This window comes from Mobula hypostoma, chromosome 10 (genome assembly GCF_963921235.1).
Source record: "Mobula hypostoma chromosome 10, sMobHyp1.1, whole genome shotgun sequence".
In the NCBI taxonomy this organism is placed as follows: domain Eukaryota; kingdom Metazoa; phylum Chordata; class Chondrichthyes; order Myliobatiformes; family Myliobatidae; genus Mobula; species Mobula hypostoma.
Genome location: NC_086106.1, coordinates 62,044,405 through 62,063,478, shown reverse-complemented (window position 1 = coordinate 62,063,478; position 19,074 = coordinate 62,044,405). Strand labels below are relative to the sequence as shown.

Genomic DNA, 19,074 nt, shown 5'->3' with positions numbered 1-19,074 from the left:
CCTGCACTTTCAATTTCGACCTCCTACCCAAGATCCACAAACCTGCCTGTCCAGGCAGACCCATTGTCTCAGTTTGCTCCTGCCCCACTGAACTCATTTCTGCATACCTCGACACTGTTTTATCCCCCCTTGTTCAATCCCTTCCCATCTATGTTCATGACACTTCTCACGCTCTGAAATTTTTCGATGATTTTGAGGTCCCTGGCCTCCACTGCCTTATTTTCACCATGAATGTCCAGTCCCTATACTGTATACCTCCATCCCCCACCAGGAAGGTCTCAAAGCTCTCTGCTTCTTTTTAGATTCCAGACCTAACCAGTTCCTCTCTACCACCACTCTGCTCCATCTAGCGGAATTAGTCCTTACTCTTAATAATTTCTCCTTTGGCTCCTCCCACTTCCTCCAAACTAAAGGTGTAGCCATGGGCAGCCATATGGGCCCCAGCTATGCCTGCCTTTTTGTTGGCTTTGTGGAACAGTCCATGTTCCAAGCCTATACTGGTATCTGTCCCTCACTTTTCCTTTGCTACATCGACGACTGCATTGGCGCTGCTTCCTGCACACATGCTGAGCTCGTTGACTTCATTAACTTTGCCTCCAACTTTCACTCTGCCCTCAAGTTTACCTGGTCCATTTCCGACACCTCCCTCCCCTTTCTAGATCTTTCTTTCTCTATCTCTGGAGACAACTTATTTACTGATGTCTACTATAAGCCTACGGACTCTCACAGCTACCTGGACTATTCCTCTTTCCACTCTATTTCTTGCAAAAATGCCATCCCCTTCTCACAATTCCTCTGTCTCCGCCGCATCTGCTTTCAGGATGAGGCTTTTCATTCCAGGACGAAGGAGATGTCTTTCTTTTTTAAAGAATGGGCTTCCCTTCCTCCACCATCAATTCTGCTCTCAAACGCATCTCTCCTATTTCATGCACATCTGCTCTCACCCCATCCTCCTGCCACCCCACTAGGGATGGGGTTCCCCTTGTCCTCACCTACCACCCCACCAGTCTCCGGGTCGAACATATAATTCTCTGTAACTTCCACCACCTCCAACGGGATCCCACCACTAAGCGCATCTTTCCCTCCCCCCCCCACCCACTTTCTGCCTTTTGCAGGGATCGCTCCCTATGCGACTCCCTTGTCCATTCGTCCCCCCCATCCCTTCCCACTGATCTCCCTCCCGGCACTTATCCTTGTAAGTGGAACAAGTGCTACACATGCCCTTACACTTCCTCCCTTACCACCATTCAGGGCCCCAGACAGTCCTTCCAGGTGAGTCGACACTTCACCTGTGAGTCTGCTGGTGTGATGATATACTGCGTCCAGTGCTCCCGATGTGGCCTTCTGTATATTGGCGAGACCAGACACAGACTGGGAGACCGTTTCGCTGAACACCTACGCTGTGTCTGCCAGAGAAAGCTGGATCTCCCAGTGGCCACCCATTTTAATTCCACATCCCAATCCCATTCTGATATGTCTATCCATGGCCTCCTCTACTGTCAAGATGAAGCCACACTTAGGTTGGAGGAACAACACCTTATATTCTGTCTGGGTAGCCTCCAACCTGATGGCATGAACATCGATTTCTCTAACTTCCGTTAATGCCCCTCCTCCCCTTCTTACCCCATCTCTTATTTATTTATTATTCTCCCCTTTTTTTTCTCTCTGTGTCCCTCTCACTATCACTCCTAGTCTGCTCTCCATCTTCCTCTGGGCTCCCCTCCCCCTTTCTTTCTCCTTGGCCTCCTGTCCCATGGTCCTCCCCCTTCTCCAGCTCTGTGTCTCTTTTGCCAATCAACTTTCCAGCTGTTAGCTTAATTCCCCCCCCCCCATCTTTTCCTATCATTTCGGATCTCCCCATTCCCCTCCCACTTTCAAATCTCTTACTATCTGTTCTTTCAGTTAGTCCTGACGAAGGGTCTCAGCCCTAAACGTCGACTTTACTTCTTGATGCTTACTTGATGCTGCCTGGCCTGCTGCGTTCCATCAGCATTTTGTGTGTGTTGCTATGATAAATATATTTTTAGAAGTGAATTACAGTAAGTGTGTGTCTGTCTATATATATGTGTGTGTATTAAATTGTTAAAATAAGTAGTGCAAAAACAGAAATTTAAAAAAAAAACTGATAAGTTTGTGTTCATGGGTTCAATGTCCATTTATAAATTGGATAGCCGAGGAGAAGAAGCTGTTTCTGAATCGCTGAGTGTGTGCCTTCAGAATTCTGTACTTAAAACATCAGTTGAGGCTGTATTGCTAAATAAACTAAAGGAACAGTTGCAATTCGTCACATAAAACCCAATATGTGCCATTGGTGGATGGGTTAGGGTTAGTCTTTATAGTTGGGTTGCTGATCAATACCACAACACATTTTCTGCTTCTCTTCTGTGTTGTGAATATTCAACACACCAGTTTTTATGTGCCTCTTGTGTTCCATTGGCCTTTCTGGAACTTTGATGCTCATCTTGATAATATTCAACCAAGAAAGCAAAAAGAAAAGGCTGAAAAGACATACACAGGGCAAAAAAATGTAAATGAGGGGAGCTATACCCGGCAATCCTCAGCAATTACATCGTTATTTGATGACAGTAATGCCAGCAAGCTCAATAAAGTCTCCATCAGACAAATATAAACGGCAACATTTCCTCCTCATTAATACCTACCACCTTCCTTGGCCAGTAACTCGCTCCTTCTCCATAACAACATTTGGAATGAGAAAGGACATTGAATGCACTGTGGGTGAGGGATTTGAATGTACAATGTCATGTGGCTTGTAACTCCACCACTTATCTAATTGAAAGATCCCTGAAGGGGAAGGTGGCCATACTGCGCTCTGTGTCTCGTCCTGAGAGAAGCAGGACAAAGAATGAAACTACCTGGTCTTTCTATCATTTGACTATGTGTGACAGATGCATGTCTTTCGCATTAGGTTCAGCTGGTACATTTAATGTCAGAGAAATGTATACAATATACATCCTGATTTTTTTCTTCTTTGCAAAGATCCATGAAAACAGAGGAGTGCCCCAAAGAATGAATGACAGTTAAATGTTAGAACCCCAAAGACCACCCCTAGCTCCCCCCTCCCACACACAAGCAACAGCAAGGCAACAACCCACCCCACCAGCAAAAAGCATTGGCGTCTCCCATCGAGCACTCAAGCTGCAGCAAAGCATCAATAAAGACACAGACTTGCAGTACCCCAAAGAATATTCGTTCACCCGGTAATTCGACATACCACAGGCTTTCCCTCTTTCCCTAAAAGGGGAAAAAGTGACAGGTGCTGCACAATTCTTGTGGATAAAGCACCATTTGTACCACCAAGCAGGCCCTCCATTATGTTGTGTAGCTAATACAATAGACTCAGGACAGAGCTTACAGCTCAAAACTGAGAATCCCTGAAGCAAGGCAGACCAGCAATGATAAAATAGAAGTACATTATCAGAATTTGAAATCTCATGGCTTGGTGTCTCCCTCACTATCGAAGCAGAGGTTTAGCTCTGGTTCAGTCAGAAATGCATAAGAGAGTGCTGAGAGTAGCTCCAGGCATAACAAAAAATAAAGTTCAGACCTGGTGATACTGCAACCCAAATCTATGTGAATATTGAAAAACTTCCGTCAGACAGAAGTACTGTTCTCAACCAGCAGCAAAGTGCTGGGTGATGGCATGGACAGAGCTGTCCACACCAATAACTAACATGTTCAGCTTGGACCTCTCATGGAATAGAAACAGAGAACCATGTGCCATGGTAGGTAGTGGTTAGCATGGTGCAGTTACAGCTCAGGGCAGCAGAGTTTGGAGTTCATTTCTGGCGTCCTCTGAAGGGATGTTTACACATTCCGATCTGCATGAGTGTGTCTTTCCTCCAGAAGCTCCGTTTTATTCCTGTAGTCCAAAGACCGACCGGTTAATTGGTCATTGTATATTGTCCTGTAAACTCAGGTAAAATTGGTAGGTTGTTGGGTGGCGGGGCTCGAAGGGTCGGAGATGCCTATTCCATGCTCAATGAATAAATTCTGTAAACATTCAGTGGACTATGCAACAGCCATAGTTATAGAAACAGAGTTGATGTTTCAAGACAATGACCATCAACAGTACTGAAAATGAAAATTTTCAGGTAAATGAAAATTTTAAAAAGCAGATGCTGGAAATCTAAGATTAAAAAAAAATGAAACGGCTATTAATACTGAGCAGGTCAGGCTTCTACCTGTGAGAAGAGAAGCAAGATAACATGTCGGATCAAAACCCCCCATCAGAACAACCCGAACACGAGTTTTGTTTCTCTTCCCACAACCCATACCTGCACAGCAAGATCCAGACAGCATTCAGACATGGTGTGGTAGGTGGCAAGCAACATTTTGCCAAACAATGTCCACCTCCACAAAAAGAGAGTCTAACCACTCAACATTCAATTGCATGTTCTTACCAAGTCTTCTGCCATCCATATTGAACTTAACTCAATTAGACCAGCCAAATACGGTATGTACTAAAGCTTCAAGAACATGATTTAGGCACAGTATCCTGTGCTAAGTTACCCATCTCCTCATTTCCCAAACCTTTGCACCATTAAACAAGGTGTGTGTGATGGAAAATTTGCAACTTTCCTAGATAAGTACAACTCAATAACATTCAGGAAGCTTGATACAAAAGGCTAATTTTCATGGAATTTATACCCCTAACAATCTGTCAGTTTTTGTGTGAGGGAGGAATTGGTGGGGGAGGTTGGGTTTGTGAGTTCTGTTTCTGTTTCTATTTCATGTGGGGGAGGGGTGTTGATGAGTTTTCTTTCAACATCTTCCATGGTTTTTCTGTATTTCATGGCTATCTGGAGAAGACAGATCTCAATTGCATTCTGCATACATACTTCTATAATAAAATAAACCTTTTGACAAAAAACTTGACCTTGATTATGAACTTGAACTCGCAATACAATATCAAGCAACCATTGGAATGGTATCCCATCCTACACCCTAAATATTCAGTTCCCCACCATGGGTAGCTGAATTATGTATCCTGTGTAAAATACCCTTGCCCAGACTACCCCAGTAGCAACTTTCAAATTAATGACCTCCATCACCAAGAAGGACAAGTGCTTCCTGTGCAAGAGAACATGCTACCTATAAGTCCTGTCCAGTTTCCACAGCATCCTAACTTGGAAAGAGATAGTCTTTCCTCCATTTTATCAATACTGTAAATGCATACTTTTGTGTGTCATTGCGCCTGTCATTTACCAGTTGGAGCCTCTTGCCCAATGCTGCAGAGATATTTGTATCCAATGGCAGAACCCTCGGTGTGTTGTTGAACAGAAACATCTGTGGGTGTAGGTATGTGGTTCCTAGAAAGTGGCAACACAGTTAGACTAGGCAGAAAAAAAGTGTACGGTATACTCACATTCATTAACTGTGGGCGGGAGTACAAGAGTTGAGATGTCTTATTACTCTTGTTGAAACCATTGGTTAGATGGCAGTTGGAGTATTGTATGTAATTCTGGTCACCATATTATAGGAAGGATGTGATTAAGCTAGAAAGGATGCAGTAAAGATTCACGTGGATGTTGCCTAGAGTGGAGGACTTGAGTGGGAAGGAAAGATTAGATAGAATGGGGCTAAGCAGAAGAGGCTGAAGAATTTAAAAGAAGTTTATAAACTTATCAGGGTATATATAGGGTAGGTTGTAGCCTTTTTCCCAGGGTAGGGGGTCTAAAACTAGAGGTTTAAGGTTAGAGGGGAAAGATTCAAAGGAGATATGAGGCAAGTTTTTTACTCAGAGGATGGTGGGTATATTGAATGAGCTTGTAGCAGGAGCAGTAGAAGCAGGTGTATTTACAATGTTTGAAGGATGTTTAGACAGGTACATGGAAAAGAAAGGTTTAAAGACATCGGCAAATGGGACTAACTTGGAGACACATCTTGGTCTGTGTGGAGGAGGGCTAAAGGCTTGCTTCCATGTTGGATGGTTCTATTACTCGATATGCCTTTATATTAGGGCCTAAGTAGGGGTCTATAAGTGCTTATTCGGTAGGATCTGCTATCTTATCGCCCTTTACTGAATGAGGCCACAGGAGCATGATAAGATTCTGTAGTTGGCTGAAACAAAAATACTCATGTCTGTATTGTTTTGTAAACATTCAATGATGCATTTAAATGAGTCTGTTATAAATAATCAGTCTGATAACATTGCACCTGTCTCTTTCATTTAAATGAAAATTGGTCAGTTTACTGTGTGTAGGTTTTATGTGAAATTTTTGGCAGTCTGTCCACAGAAGTCTCAAGTGGTTCTGATGCATTGCAGTATGATTCACCCATTTATTCTTTTATTTTGTTCAAAACAGTGCTAAAGGGATATTCACTCCAGTGAAAAAATGCGCCAACATTACAAAACTGTCATGTGACCTATCGCAGAGGTTCAAGTCTTTTTCCAGCCTTTACTGGGTTCGTGTTAAGAGTGTCACAAACCAGACTGAATCTACGTGGATGGAATCGAATGAGCTTCTGCCCAACCGTGACAGTGAGTGCACAACCATTTTACTTTTGGCTCTGTGATAATTTAGCAAAAGCTCCATACCATCAATTTTGATTCCAAGAAATGGTTCCTTAGTTGGGAGCGCTCTTGCTCCTCAGCCGAATGTGGACAGTTTGCATCTCACTGCAGAGACCTGAGCATGCTATTTAGGTTGATATTCCTTGCAGCACTTCCAGTTGTACTTTGGAAGAGGGATAAGCATGTTCTTTTGTGGTGGATGTAATAGAGTCAAGGGCATCCTTTTAAAGAAAAACGAAATAGGGTAGTAATTGCTGCCAACCATCAGTTTCATAATAGAGCAGGGGTTCCCAGCCTGGGGTCCACAAACCCCTCAGTTATTGGTAAGGGTCAATGGCATAAAAAAGGTTGGGAACTGTTGTGTTCTTTATACGTACTGTGGGTTACTCATAAAGACACATATTCTGGAAGAACATAACTGGAACTTTTATTTAACAGCAAACAGCAACCATGTCTAACATACAAGCTTCTTGATCATTCTGTCAGTTCTGTGCGTGCTTCAAACTCTGCCACGTGACACATAACAACACACATCAAAGTTGCTGGTGAACGCAGCAGGCCAGGCAGCATCTCTAGGAAGAGGTACAGTCGACGTTTCAGGCCGAGGTCCTGACGAAGGGTCTCGGCCTGAAATGTCGACTGTACCTCTTCCTAGAGATGCTGCCTGGCCTGCTGCGTTCACCAGCAACTTTGATGTGTGTTGCTTGAATTTCCAGCATCTGCAGAACTCCTGTTGTTTAGTTGACACATAATATCGCCACATCTTCCTTTCCTTAAAAAGAAAAACAATTAGCAACATTAATCAAAACAAATGCATAATTTAACATGTCTGTATTAGTCTCTCTGGTGGTTTATGAACACAAGTAGACATTTTAAGTGGTTCACACAGTTCTTGTGTTTCATTGTTATTTTCATGTTTTGTCTGGTCTGCATCAGTTAACTGAAGCTCCGAAGTTGGTTCTTTCTTGAGGTCTTTGTGATTTCTTCTTAACACTGCTCCTTCTTCTGTTTGGACCGTGTATGATCTGGGTTGTACTTCTTCAAGCACTGTAGCTTTCTGTGTCCATGTGTTCATTTTGTCTTGTATCATCACTTCACCTCCTTGGTGCAGTTCAGGTAATGGACGAGAACATCTGTCAAAGTATGTTTTCTGCTTTGCTTTGTGTTCATCTTTCCATCTTTTCACTTGTTCACTTTCCTCTGTTCTCAGAAGGCTCTCATCTATTGGCAGATTGGATCTCAAACAGCGTCCCAGCAAGAGCTGAGCAGGTGAAAGTCCACATTCAAATGGAGTGTTACGATAGGCTAACAAAGCTTTATAAAAATCACCTCCACTATCTTTTTGCAAACATGAGGAAATCTGCAGATGCTGGAATTTCAAGCAACACACATAAAAATTGCTGGTGAACGCAGCAGGCCAGGAGGGTCTCGGCCCGAAACGTCGACTGTACCTCTTCCTATAGATGCTGCCTAGCCTGCTGCATTCACCAGCAATTTTTATGTGTGTTGCTCCACTATCTTTTGCTTTGTGCATCAGTTTCTTGGTAGTTCCTACCGACTTCTCAACTAATCCATTGGACTGAGGGGAAAAATGGACTAGATGTTGTATGAACAAAGCCCCATTCCTGTACAAAATGTCTCAATCATTCACCATTGAATTGTGGACCATTGTCTCTGAAAACTTCGTCAGAAACACCACATCTGGAAAAAACTGATTTCATGTAATTACATTCTCTGCTATTGTTCTGCCCAAACCACACACCTCAGAATACACCGAGTAGTAATTTTTTATTAATAGATAATCTTTGTTGTCAGTTACAAGCAGATCAATGCCTACCTTCTGGTAAGGTCTCTGAGGACTAGGATGTGGATGCAGTGGCTTCTTAGGGTTGCTAGGTTGGTACTTAGATTAGATTAGATTTTTTAAAGCATATTCGACAAGAAGACACCAATTCTACAATTTCTTGATTCATCCTGGGCAAAAACATCACTTCCCACACCCTTCTCTTACATTTTTCAATGCCTAGGTGGCCTTCATGAATTTTCCCAAGCATTTCTTTTCGGAGTCTTTTAGGAATTACAATTCTGCTACCCTTGTACAATATACTATCCACAACAGAAAGTTCAGATCTGTAGTTCCAATATTCTTGTACTTCTGAGGTACAGTCATGCCTATTATCTGGCCATCCATCCATCACTACTTGTATTACTTGACTGAGAATTTTATCTTTCTTTGTCTTAAGACGCAGCAGTTCCAACTGTTTAGGAGCAACAGGTACAGTTTCTATGACCGTATCAATAAATACCTGAACATCAATAACGTTCCTGTGACTGTCTTTTGTTGTTGGATCCACAGCTCTGGAAAGTATGTCAGCCGTGTACATGAATTTTCCAGGTGTGTATGACACATTCAGTGCATATCTTTGCAATTTGATCATCATTCACTGAATTCACAAAGGACAGTCGCTTACAGGTTTGTTAAACAATGCAATCAGAGGCTTATGATCGATTTCAACATCAATAGATTGCCCTGACACAAACTGATGAAATCTCTCACAAGCAAACATAATACTTTTTCAATTTGGGCGTACCTTGTTTCTGGATGAGATAATGAACGAGATGCATACGCCACTGGTAGTCATTCCCGATCATGTTTCTGGAGTAATACTGCCCCTAAGCCTGCTTGAGATACATCACATGAGATTTTGATGGGTCTGTCAGTATCATAGAATTTCAACGCAGGTTCTTTGGTGAGCACTTTCTTGAGATTTTGCCGTGCCCTCTCCTGTTCATGATTCCAGCTCCATTCGTTTTTCTTTTCTGTTAGCTGTCTCAATGGAGCAAGTTGTTCCGAAAGATTGGGTATGAATTTTCCCATGTAGTTGACCATTCCCATAAACCTTTGAACATCCTTTTTACATTGCGCTCTTGGCATGTTCTCAATAGCAGAGACCTTCAATGGATCAGAACGCACACCCTCTTTGCTGATGATATCACCCACAAATGAAGTTCATTCAACTCCAGGTTTGCCTTGCGTGTTGCCTCTAAGACTTGTCTAAGTCTGGCATCGTGCTCTTGTTTAGATGATCCCCAAACAATAATATGGTCCGTGGAAGTATCTGAGCCCTCAATACGCTCATATAGTATGCGAATAGTTTAATGGTACACTTCAGGAGCTGATACAATTCCAAATGGAAGCCTAAGAAAATGGTATCTGGCAATAGGAGTGTTAAAGGTACACAACTTTGAACTCGGTTCATCTAGTTTAAGTTGCCAGAATCCAGAGGATGCATCTAATTTACTAAAGTACTTTATATTAGCAAACTGTGACATAATTTCTTCACGAGTAGGCAATTTGAAATGCTCTCTTTTAGTGGTCCGATTCAAGGCTCTTGGATCTATGCAAATCCTGAGTTTTCCATTTTTCTTATCAACAATGACAAGCAAATTGACCCATTCATCCCGTTCATCAACTTTTTGTATGACTTGTAACAGTTCCATTCTGTCAAGCTCTGTTTTCAGTTGATCACATAATGCAAAAGGTACTTTTCTACATGGATGTACTACAGGTGGCACTGTGTTGTCAATTTTAGTCGTGTGCTCTCCTGGAAGACAACCAAGCCCTTTGAACAAGTCCTCATACTCTTTCATCAAGTCACTGTATTCTGACTCTGTGTCACTATCCAGGACTAATGCTCTTTTCACCAAATTCAGTCTCTCACAGGCAGATAAACCACGTATTGACTGTACATTCTTAGGCACGACCACAAATGCAGGAGTGTGCACCATATTTTTGTGTGATACTTTTGCCACACATGTTCCTTTAACTGGAATGTCTGCACCTGAATATCCAGTCACTTTTATATTTGTCTGATGTAACTTTGGTCTTGGCTTTAATGCATTAAACTCAGATTCTGCTAGAACATTTACTTGTGCTCCAATATCCAACTTAAACAGAATAATGTTTTGGTTCACCTGCAATGGCATAGTCCAGCCATTCTTACTTTATTTGTTTTCACAAAGCACATCTATGTAAAACTCCTCATGTTCATTTTCAAGCACTGCATTTATTTGTTTTATTTCCTTTCTACTTCTGCAACAGCGTGAAAATTGATCAATCTTACCACAGTTGTTGCACAGTTTCCGATACGCTGGACACATTTTAGGTTGGTGCTGCCGCCCGCAACGATCACAAAGTTTTTTTCTTTCAAACGACGTGTTGTTCTCTGTTGGTTTCATAGTCGCTTCATTATTTTTTCTAACATGTTTGCGATTATTCACAGCATGTACGCTGCAGTTCTCAATAAAAAGCTCTTTAGCCTGCGGCTTTACGGTTTCCGAAGCTTTGCAGAGAATCAAATCTTTTTCCAAATTACCACTGGTCCTCTTAAGAGTCTTTCTCTCAGAGCATTATCCAGAATGCCGCAAACAATTCTGTCTTTAACGAGAGGGTCCGTCAGCTCTGCAAACTCGTATGTGTTACTGTGGTTTCTCAATTGCGTAACAAATTGATCAATCGTTTGACCAGCTTTCTGTTTGCATGTAAAGAATTTATACCGTTCATACATCACATTGCGCTTTGGTATGCAAAATGACTCAAACTTGTCGATTATCACTTTTAGATTCAAATTATTTCCATCTTCAAAAGTAAAATGGTTATAAACCTCAATTCCGTCATCCCTAATCACGTGGAGTAGAATTGCAGCTTTCGTTTTCTCCATTTTATTATCTGCTCCGATCACTGATAAATAAATTTCAAAATGCTGTTTAAATCTTTTCCAGTTTTCAGCCACATCTCTAGTCAGCTGAAGCGTCGATAGGGGTTGCAAAACTTATATTCTTAAAGCTGTTGGCAAACAACGAAAAAGTTAGCACTTTTTTTTCCGATTATCTTCGCTTCTCCCATGTTAGCAAAACAAATTATTCTTCCAGACTGACTTCTGACACCATGTTGTGTTCTTTATACGTACCGTGGGTTACTCATATAGACACACATTCTGGAAGAACATAACTAGAACTTTTATTTAACAGCAAACAGCAACCAAGTCTAACATACAAGCTTCTCGATCATTCTAAAAACGCAAACAACAGGAATTCTGCAGATGCTGGAAATTCAAGCAACACCCATCAAAGTTGCTGGTGAACGCAGCAGGCCAGGCAGCAGCTCTAGGAAGAGGTACAGTCGACGTTTCGGGCCGAGACCCTTCGTCATGACTAACTGAAGGAAGAGTTAGTAAGAGATTTGAAAGTGGGAGGGGGAGGGGCAGATCCAAAATGATAGGAGGAGACAGGAGTGGGAGGGATGGAGCCAAGAGCTGGACAGGTGATTGGCAAAGGGGATATGAGAGGATCATGGGACAGGAGGCCCAGGGAGAAAGACAAGGGGTGGGGGGGGGGAGAACCCAGAGGATAGGCAAGGGGTATAGTCAGAGGGACAGAGGGAGAAAAAGGAGAGTGAGAGAAAGAATGTGTGTATAAAACTAAATAATGGATGGGGTACGAGGGGGAGGTGGGACATTAGCGGAAGTTAGAGAAGCATGGTGGAGTTAGCATCATGCTAAGGGGATGATCTTCAGCAACTGGGACTGGAAATCTCGTCAGAATTGATGGAAAGATGAATGCTGCTATATATAGTGAGATCCTGGATGAAAACCTGCTAGCCTTTACCAGAAAGCTTAAACTGGGGAGGAAGCTCATCTTTCAGCAGGACAATGACCCAAAGTCCACTGCCAGAGAAACCATGGAGTGGCTTCAAATGAAGAGAATTGATCTCCCCAACAAATGTAGCACAGCTTGAGCAATTTTGCACAATAGTGACTTATCCAGAAAAAAAAACGACTGACTATAATAGCCATGAGAGGTGGTTCAACTAAGTACTGAGCAAGGGGAGGATGAATACTTTTGAACTGCTGACATTTCAGCTTTTGAATTTTTAGTTATTCATGCTTTACAATTTTCCCTGCTTTTTGGGCTGTACTGTTGAAAAAAGTAGCATATGATTCACAAATATATATTCTCAGTTAAATTGATCAAAATCCATGGTTATAATATTTATTCATGTGAACAAGTGATTGGGGGATGCAGTTAGTTTCCCTGGAAACTTTTAATACTTGTTTCATGAATGAATGTCTCTACGGATTTTAAGTTACCTGAAAAGCATACGTTGGACTTTAAAGGCAAATCTGATATGTAATTGTAAAGTCCGGTGCTAGATAACCAACTTGCTTTTACTTGCTTTTACACAGTGCTTTTGATGTAATCTAAAGTCCCGGGGTAGTCCACAGTTACAGCATCTGATAGACACTGACATGCAGATAATGAACAAGGCAAAATCCAAATCAAATTCTGCTTTAATTATCATTCAACTATGCATGGATACAGCTGAGCAAAACAGTGTTCCTCTGGGGCCAAGGTACAAATCATAAACAGCACATTCAAAATAGTAAGGACACACATAGTCATGCAAAAACACGCATATTTAACCCAAGTCCCTGAGTGATATGTCCTGCAAGTTGATGGTGTAGTTTCTGCCAGTGTGCAGACAAGCATATGCACATAATCCAGCCTGTCTTTCCACTGATCGTATTTATATGCTGAATCCTCGATCTAATCGGTGTGAGCATGTACTGCATGAACACATACAGAAGGAAGAGACGTATGAGATGGAATTTTCATTTGATTTCTGCAGTACATTATTCACAAGGCAGCAAGAGCAGCAGGGTAACAATGGCAGTGCAAAAAGCAAAATACAGAGCAGGAAATTGGCTATTGCAGCCATAGAAATTCTGTAAGAACCAATACAGTTCTGTAGAACCAATACTATTCTCAGTCCTGATGAAGGGGCTCAGCCCAAAATGTCGACTGTTCACTCTTTTCCATAGATGCTGCCTGGCCTACTGAGTTCCTCCAGCATTTTGTGTGTTTTGCCTTGATTTCCAGCATCCGCGGATTTTCTCTTGTTTGCAATACTGTTCTTCAGTTGTTAGAGCCATTAAAAAGAAAGGATACCAGAGTGGGTATAGGATTACTTCAATCATCATTTTCTTTCTTTTTCAATCTTTTTATTAATTTCAAAACATAGCAATAACACAAATAGTAGGAGATATATTGTTACACTTAAAAAAGTAATTACAAAACCAAATAGTGTAAATTAACAAAGCTCCCAATCATATAGAACTAACAACGGATAATACAAAGCAAAAAAAAAACTGGAAAAAAAACATGAAAAAGAAAAAAAACAAAACAAAAAAAAACATCATTTTCAGTGATTGGTTTTTGGATATAATGGTAAGCATACGTAAATATGCTTGTGGGTCTGAGCTCACTAATAGAAACCCACAGGCATATTTATGTTGAAAGATAAATTTCATTGGAGAAACCTGTTTATATTCTCAATGATTGGAAGTGAGCCGCTTGAAATTCCAGTTTGGCCACATTCTGATATTTTATTTTCAATCGTTTTACTTCCCCTCATTTTTTTTAATGACAACTGGTTAACACTTCTTTGAAATGCAACCAAATTATATTTTTCTGAATTATGATTAACATTAACTAATAACTTCGTTTAGTCCAGGAGTCAGTGAGCAAAGATAACTGTAATAGATACTGGACTAGAGGAAACAAAAAAGCATCACCAGAGTAAATCAAATAAGAATATACCTTTTAGAAAATCTTTAATAGGCTAAGCAAAACATTCACAAAAATATATCCTATTAAAAGTCAAAAATGATTAACATCAAGGTACTGGATGAACAAGATAATTTGAACGTTTTGGCATCAGAAATGGATTCTAAATAACATGGGAACAGTTGAAACATGACCTTAAAAACACAGCTATATAACAAAGTGAAATTGTAAAGTTAAATGATCAATTAAATATAAATGTCTTATTTTCAGTAACATAAAAATAGGAATTGTACAAGTAGAATAAATATTAACATTACTAGGAAAGAAACATAAACCATATATGTGGATAGAAAAAGAACTGTTTATTTAGTTTATGGTCAGAAGGCGTTTCAAGCAGTTTGGCTTGTGGGAGGAGCTTAGGGCACCCAAGGGAAACTCACATCACTGAAGGGAGAACGAGCAAGCTCCATATTGATATATGGATGACAGTAGAGGTAGAGATTGAAACTAGGCCATTTGAACTGTGAGACAACGGTGTTTCTTGCTGTGAAACTGTCACTCCTTAGTGTAGAGAGATTATGATGAACATTTCTACGACAAACCTTTTGGAAATGACATGTTAAAGAAGAAAAACCCATTCATTTAAAGTGGAAGTTTATTCTTGCACATTTGAACAAAAAAAACAAATAATATCATCATTGATTTGCCAACTTGGTTCAAGTGTTAGGTTTTTTTTGCATCTTAACTGAATGATCCATTTTTTTCATTTTCCTGCAATGTCATTTAATTTGCCATTCCCTGAAGAATGAATACTAATTCTATTCCTATTCCTGTCATTTGGACATCATTGCATGGTTTCATTCCTTGCAGAGAGAGTTAGTCTCCTTGAATGTATGCCACAGATACTGCAGAAAGTAAACGTCCTTTGGGTGCAGCTGTCTTTCTTGATGTTGACAGTAACATCGTAAAACAAAAATCTATGGTTTTCTCAGGGGAGGAGCACTGTGTAAAACAGATTGTGCCTGTGTTATTTACTTAGGATTGCATAAGTGGTTATTGTTAAGTCTGATGCAGCAATCTGCATATTCAGAAATATCATTGGCTGATTTGTAGTTCATTACAATCTACAAAATCATCACAAGTTCAATGACCTTGAACAAGGGAGACTACAACGGGATGAGGGAGGAGTTGGCTAACATGGATTGGAAGCACAGGCTACTTGGTACTACAGTCGAGGGACAGTGGTTTTCACAGTGCTCAACAAAAGTATATTCCAGTCAAAAGTAAGGACAGTAAGTGTGGGGAGAGCCAGTCTTAGATACCTAAGGAAATAAAAAATAGTATCAAATTAAAAGCTTGTGTACAAAGTCGCAAAGAGTAGTGGGAGACTGGAGGACTGCGAAAACTTTGAAAAGCACCAAAGAACAACTAAACAAGAAATAAGGGAAGATAGAGTATGAAAGTAAATTAGCACAAAATATAAAAACAGATAGCAAAGGTTTTTATAAATATATATGCGGAAGAGGGTGGCTAAAGTCAACGTAGCTCCCTTGGAAGACGAGAAGGGGAAGCTGATATTGGGTGATAAGGAAATGGCTGAGGCATTGAACGACTATTTTGTGTCAGTCTTCACGGTGGATGACACGCCGAATATGCCAGAAAAGGATGTTATGGACAAAATGGGAGGTGAGAACCTCGATAGAATCACTGTCACTAAAGAGCTAGTGATGAGCAAAATAGAGAGACTGAAGGTAGATAAGTCCCCAGGTCCTGATGGGATGCATCCCAGGGTGCTGAGGGAATTGGCGGAGGTTATAGTAGACGCATTGGTAATCATTTACCAAAACTCTCTAGACTCTGGGCAGGTCCTGGTGGGATGGAAAACAGCAAATGTCACGCCACTTTTTAAAAAAGGATGTAGGCAAGACGGGCAACTATAGGCCAGTTAGCTTAACATCTGTAGTCGAGAAAATGCTTGAAGCTGTCACTAAGGAAGGAATAGTGAAACATTTAGAAAGGAGTGCTTCCAGTAGACAGATGCAGCATGGACTCAGAAAGGGCAGGTCCTGTTTGACAAACTTACTGGAGTTCTTTGAGGACATATTGAGTGCAGCAGATTAGAGGGAAACAGGTGGATGTCGTATTCTTGGATTTCCAGAAGCCGTTCAATAAGGTACCATACAAAAGACTTAATAAATAAGATAAGGATGCATAGAGTCGGAGAAAATGTATTGGCATGGATAGTGGATTGGTTAACCAATAGAAGGCAGAGAGTTGGTATAAATGGGTGTTTCTCCGGTTGGCTGTCGGTGGTGAGTGGGGTGCTGCAGGGGCTGGTGCTGGGCCCGCAGCTGTTTACCATTTACATTGATGATTTGGAAGAGGGGACTGAGTGTAGCATAGCAAAATTCGCTGATGACACTAAACTGAGTGGAAAAACAAATTGTACAGAGGATATGAAGAGTCTGCAGAGGGATATAGATAGGTTAAATGAGTGGGCCAAGGTCGGCAGATGGAAAACAACGTTGGTAAATGTGAGATCATCCACCTTGGAAGGAATAATAGAAGAGCAGATTATTATTTAAATGGTGAAAGATTGCAGCATGCTGTTGTGCAGAGGGGCTTGGGAGCACTTGTTCATGAATCGCAAAAAGTTGGCTTGCAGGTACAACAGGTTATTAAGAAGGCAAATGGAATGTTGGCCTTCATTGCTAGAGGGATTGAATTCAAGAGCAGGGAGGTCATGCTGCAACTATACAGGGCACTGGTGAGACTGCACCTGTGGTACTGTATGCAGTTCTGGTCTCCATACTTGAGGAGGGATATACTGGCTTTGGAGGCAGTGCAGAGGAGGTTCACCAGGTTGATTCCAGAGATGAAGGGGTTAACCTATGAGGAGAGATTTAGTAGCCTGGGATTATACTTTCTGAAATTCAGAAGAATGAGAGGGGATCTTATAGAAACATACAAAATTTTGAAAGGGATAGATAAGATAGAAGTAGGAAAGTTGTTTCCATTGGTAGGTGAGACTAGAACTAGGGGACATTGCCTCAAGATTCAGGGGAGAAGATTTAGGACGGACATGAGGAGAAACTGTTTTTCCCAGAGAGTGGTGAATCTGTGGAATTCTCTGCCCAGGGAAGCAGTTGAGGCTTCTTCACTAAATATATTTAAGATACAGTTAGATAGGTTTTTACATATTAAGGGAATTAAGGGTTATGGGGAAAAGGCAGGTAGATGGAGCTGAGTTTACGGACAGATCAGCCACTATCTTATTGAATGGCGGGAAAGGCTCAATGGGCCGGATGGCCTACTCCTGCTCCTATTTCTTATGTAATCTACAGAGCATTGCAATTCACTCTAAGGATTCTGATTTGAAATATAACCTACAAAATAAGAAAATGGCTTGGATCCATAGTGGAGTTCATCTTGATGTGCATGCAGTCAGCACAGTTCTTTTGAAGTACTGGCACTGTTGTGGTGGCTTCATTCCTTATTGTCCACTGATTGCTATGGTGGATGTGCATATTCGTGAGGTTTACAGTTGTCATCTCAGTTTTTTTCTGATAAAAACAGTACATGTACACATCGTTATACGGTAATCAGTTTCCATACTATTTGTAATGCAATGGAAACAATTATTATTAATTAATGGACTTAGCAAAGAATTTACACAGTTACCAAGTGGATTCTTGGCTCAAACCTCAAAGGAGTATGAAGAGCTGTGCTGTGATTCTGGCCCTGTGATGTAGTACTTTAATTTCATCACCACAGAATTTACCGAGAGGATGCATGCTAAGCCTGCTGCTCTGGCCTGTACGCTCATGACTGTGTGGCTAGGTACAGATTAAAGGCCAAAGACAACTGTTTTCAGCAGAATCCCAGATGGTGATGAGGAAGCATAGAGGAGTTAGAAAGATCGGCTGGTTGAATGCTATCCCAATTACAATATTGGACTGAGCTTCAGTTATTACAAGGAATTGACTGGACCATGAAGGTGAAGTTGGGAGAATACACTAGTCCTCATGGAGGGATCAATGGTAGAAAGAGTTAGCAGTTTCGAGATCCTGGGTATCAACATCTCAGAGGTTCTGTCTGGGGCCCAACATATTGATGCAATCATGAAGAAGGCATGCCAGTGGCTCATTATGAGTTTGAGGAGATTTGGTATGTCACCAAGACTCTAGCAAATTTCTACAGATGTACCGTGAAGATCATTCTAACCGGTTGCATCTCTGGCTGGAGTGTAATCTCAGGAGTTTGTAGGCTCAGCCTGCTCCATCATGGGCACTAGCATCCCCACCTTTGAGAACATCTTCAGGTGGAACTGCATCAATCATGATGGACACTCATCATTCAGGACGTGCCCTCTTCTCATCAGTACTATCAGGGAGGAGGTACAGGAGCCTGAAGGTGCACACTCAGCATTTTAGAAACAGCTTCTTCCCCTAAGCTGTCAAATTTCTGAACAGTCCATGACCACTACGTCTCTATTTTGCTGTCTTTTTTGCAAATATATATATATATATTTATATTTCTCATTGTAACATACAGTGATGTTTATGCACTGCATTTTACTGCTGTCAAACAGCAACCAATTTCAATACAATTACTAGTGACAATGAGCCTGATTCTGATCCTGACTTCCCAGGCTGTGTGTACTTTCAAACTTTGAACTCAGATCATTCTTGAAGGATGAGGTTTGAAGATACAAGTCAAATACAATTTTATTTCTTAAACAGCATTACTATACAGTTTGTTAGAGTAATACTGTCAACTTAAAAATCATGTTTTCCTGAAACACCGCAGAGATCAATTTGACTGGATTTCTGTTGTCTCAAGGTGTTTTACAAATTCCACCCTAATGAACTCTGTCTCAATCAATCCCTCTGGGGAAAAATCCTGTTAAAGAA

At 41.1% G+C, this 19,074-nt stretch overlaps 1 protein-coding gene across 1 annotated transcript in view; it reads left to right on the top strand.

Annotated features, from left to right (window-relative positions):
- LOC134352550 (interferon alpha/beta receptor 2-like) overlaps positions 1 to 19,074 on the top strand; it is a 39,308-nt gene that overhangs the window by 8,421 nt on the left and 11,813 nt on the right. The window contains exon 4 of the mRNA XM_063059808.1: positions 6,327 to 6,502. Coding sequence (XP_062915878.1) covers positions 6,327 to 6,502 — 176 coding nt within the window. The remainder of the gene's footprint in view (positions 1 to 6,326; positions 6,503 to 19,074) is intronic.